Source organism: Centruroides sculpturatus, unplaced genomic scaffold, assembly GCF_000671375.1.
Source record: "Centruroides sculpturatus isolate CEXI.00-Female unplaced genomic scaffold, Cexi_2.0 scaffold404, whole genome shotgun sequence".
NCBI lineage: Eukaryota > Metazoa > Arthropoda > Arachnida > Scorpiones > Buthidae > Centruroides > Centruroides sculpturatus.
Genome location: NW_019384604.1, coordinates 522,636 through 526,446, shown reverse-complemented (window position 1 = coordinate 526,446; position 3,811 = coordinate 522,636). Strand labels below are relative to the sequence as shown.

At 35.7% G+C, this 3,811-nt stretch overlaps 1 protein-coding gene across 2 annotated transcripts in view; it reads left to right on the top strand.

Moving 5' to 3' along the window:
- The first annotated feature begins 1,243 nt into the window (after positions 1 to 1,243).
- The window catches only part of LOC111625125 (transmembrane protein 98-like), a 13,017-nt gene continuing 10,449 nt past the window's right edge, over positions 1,244 to 3,811 (top strand). For both annotated transcript variants that reach the window (XM_023368166.1, XM_023368165.1), the window contains exon 1: positions 1,244 to 1,364. In XM_023368166.1, the coding sequence (XP_023223934.1) occupies positions 1,249 to 1,364 (116 nt within the window). In that variant the 5' untranslated portion in view covers positions 1,244 to 1,248. The remainder of the gene's footprint in view (positions 1,365 to 3,811) is intronic.

Genomic DNA, 3,811 nt, shown 5'->3' with positions numbered 1-3,811 from the left:
ATTTCGTTTCTTAAACTTTACCCATTCTGAGACATTGTTTAATATCTCAGAACAGAAAATAAAGAAATTAAACAAATTAGACGTTAACATACATGTGTGTGCGAATTTTTCCCCTTTTATTGACTTTTTGAGGGGTTCGAGAGGTCTCCAAACGTGTAATTTACAAAAAAAAACTTGGAGGGTTAAATTTGACACGATTCCAATACTTTTCCGTTTTATATACATAACAAGTTGGTAAGTAAAAAGGTGTCGGAGTCGGCGGATTTTTTGATGACTCCGACTCCGGCTAAAACACCAAAAACGCTACGACTCCGATTCCGACTCCGACTCCACAGCCCTGAAAACTACATTTTTAGATTCGTTTATAATTGTAGGAAACAAATTAAAACTTTTTCTTGTCTCCGGACCGAAATTGTCTTGTATGGAAATGGGTGCACTGAATTCGAAAATGAGCATGAAAATGCTCTATCACGCAAGGTTTAGCTGTTACAACTATATTTCAGTATGTTGAGAAATATATACAATGAAGATGCGGTGACGTAGAAGGGATTCTGTGTTATTTTCACTGTTGCTTTCTTTTTTGAGAGTACAGCGATAATCCTTGAGCATGGCTGGTCCCTGCTAACGAAATTTAATTTCAGAAAAGGTCTGATGTTGCCCGTTTATCGATCGCGTCACTCAAGTTGTGTGGAAATACGTCGAGATAAGATATGACTTATAGTAACACCATTGTCTATGACACCTGAAATTCGTGGTTATTTCCCAGGAATGCAGTCACCAGTTCTGAAATATGATCTCAAAGAAAATATATGTTTAATAAATAAATTGTTTTCTATAAAAGTCTTGAATTTTCATTGAACATCCCCCATCTTTTACTAGCATGTCCCCCGAAAATATTTTTCTCCAGTTGGCAACTCTCCCATTCTCCCTCCTTCCTTCAAAGCCACTTCGGCTACTCTACATCATCCGAAGATCACCGACCACTTTATCTTTTCTTTCAATCGAGCTGTAATTCTAGGGAGGAGCATCCAGGAGGAATCGAAGAGTGAAGACTATCGAAAGTAAAAAACGGTGGCTTCGAACCAGAAACTCCCAGGAGGTCACTCCGAGCGTTCTGGTGTTTTTATCAGGATTGGAAGACGACCGAAGGAAATCGGATCGGAGGAGAGCGGCCGGTTCCAGTCGCTCCCGGCGCCGACCGCTCTCGGGTTTCGTGATGCCGCCGGGTACCGACGTCACTCGTTCGTCATGGAGACGGTGGTGGTGGCGGCTGTGGTCGTCCTGTCGTTGGTGTTCTTAGGTTCGCTTCTATCCGTCGTCTTACTTTGTCGTCGCAAGTATCGCGGCTCCTGGCCCGACGCCGGGTGAGTCTCGTTTCTCTTTTCGGTTATTCGACCTTTCCCCGATCTGCGGACAGTCCGGTAAACGTCCTCCGTGCCTTTCTCTAATCCGTGGATTAAACTGTTACAAATAGTCCTCGCAATGTGTTATACGCCTCTTACTACTTTACCTAACTCGACAGACCGAAATAGAATTGATTTTAAAACGATTTCGGCTGGGTGATCAGCCAAAACTGTATGGATCTCATTTTCCCCAAAGAAATCGATATTAAGAAATTCCCCACGTCGATACGCCGATATCTGATCAAAACGTAAAGTAAAACTAAATTTTAAATTAAGAGTTTTAATTGACTAGTGATGGGATTATAATTGGGTCATTCGCTTAAAGCGTGACAAGTCGATGTTTACTTTAACCTTCTCTTTAGTTTTAACAATGTATTTCTTACTTAAAATAAGACGGTCTGTAATAAAGATTTTCATTCAAAATTCTTCTGTAATCGTTAAGAAAATATTCTAATTGAGGCCATATCATTATAATGTAGCTTTATGCAATGTCTCCGGTTATTTTAAGACGCTTTCTCAGTTTTTAACAGAATTTACAGGTTCAAATTCGTCTTTCTTTCGAAATAATTGTGATGTCACGTTTATGTTTAATAAGCAGCTATCGACCAATATTGTTAGACAGAGGTTTTCGGATCATAAAGTAAATTTTCAGCATGTTTAAAATTTTCTCGAATTAAGGAATTTTATTTTCTCCAATAATAATATTTGCATAGAAATGTTTTTAATTTCAAGGCTTGTAACTTATTACAAAACTAGCCCCCGCCACGCCTTGTTGTGGCTCAAAATGTATAACACTTCCCCAGTGGGGGAAAATTTTTCGAAAAATTTTTTCTTAGTGTACATTCTGTTGACGTATCCTATTAAAATGCAATCAAAAACGCAAAAACCCGCATCTAAAATAGTATAATAGAAGCCAAGTTTTTCAGAGTAAGCCTTAATCCTGTCTCTCTCCCCCGCGGGGGGAATATCGAAAAATCCCTTCTTAGTGTACATTCTGTTGACGTACTCTATTAAAACGCAATCAAAAACGGAAAAAACTGCATCTAAAATGGTATAAATAGAAGCAGAGTTCTTTACGGTAACCTTTTCCGTAAGGCTTACCGTAAAGAACTGTCCATCCCCCATGTTTAACGGAATAATATATAGCCTATGTCCACCCTGAAGTTCCATTCTAAATATTGGTGAAAGAATTTTTGAAATCGGATGAGTAGTTTCGGAGATTACCTGCTGCATACAAACTAACATACATACAAACATTACCTCTTTATAATATTAGTATAGATGTTTTTAATAATTTATTATTAATTATATTTTATAATCTGAAAACTTCAAAGATACAATATTACTTGTATGTTGTTTGGAAATAAGCACAAATTTGCTAGGGAGAACTTATCATACAGGAACACTTTTTCGATGCAAAGAGATTTCCTTTTCTATTTTTTTTGGGGGGCCATATGCCCCTCTTTAGTCCTTATCACATATAATGATAAAACTTGTAACTTTAAAAACTTTAAAACAATTAAATAAAAACAATTAAAAACCAATAAAAACTGGTCTTTAACCAGTTTTTATTGGTTTTTAATTGTTTTTATTCCTTTTATTAGTCAATTTTTTCTATATTTCATTAAGATTTATTTTTTAATTTTACAATTTTACTAGTTTTACCCTACGTTTTTAACACAGTTATTGCAGTTGTCTCCATTAGTTAAATTACAGTTTTATGGCCCGAAATGCATTTCCTTTTATAAAAAATAGAAAAGAAAATCTCTTTCCATCGAAAAAATGTTCCTGTATGATAAGTTCTCCCTAGCAAATTTGTGCTTATTTCCAAACAATATACAATCAAAAGGGAGAACAGCAAGAAATTAAGTACCATACAATAGTTCACTTTTTAAAATTATCATCGATAATCGTTATTGTCGGTACTCTCGACGCAAACCAATTTGACCCACTAGAGCAGTGTTTCCCAAACTTTTTTAGGCCATGCCCCACTTTAACATTTCTAAAATCATCATGTCCCCCCATAGATAATTTTAGTTATAAAATTTATTTTTGTTTTTTTTTAGTAATATGAATGATAATTTTAAAGCGATTTCTTACAACTGTTGTCAAAACAAAGAAACAAACTTTTAATAAATAAAAAAATAATAGATTTTAAAAACTTACTTTAATGTGATTTGTGGACTTGATGCTTTTTACACAGCGATTTTATATCTGGTTCAAGCTTAGTTAGCTTAAGTCTCAAATCTCCACGTTGTGTTATATCCAGACGATTTCTTTTTTTAATCAACAAATCACTCACAGCACTAAAGCCACATTCAGCTAGATATGAAGATGGAAACGGTAATAAGAGTTTTCTTGCACATTTTGTGGTATTGGGGTATTTAGCCTCTGTTTCATCGCAAAGC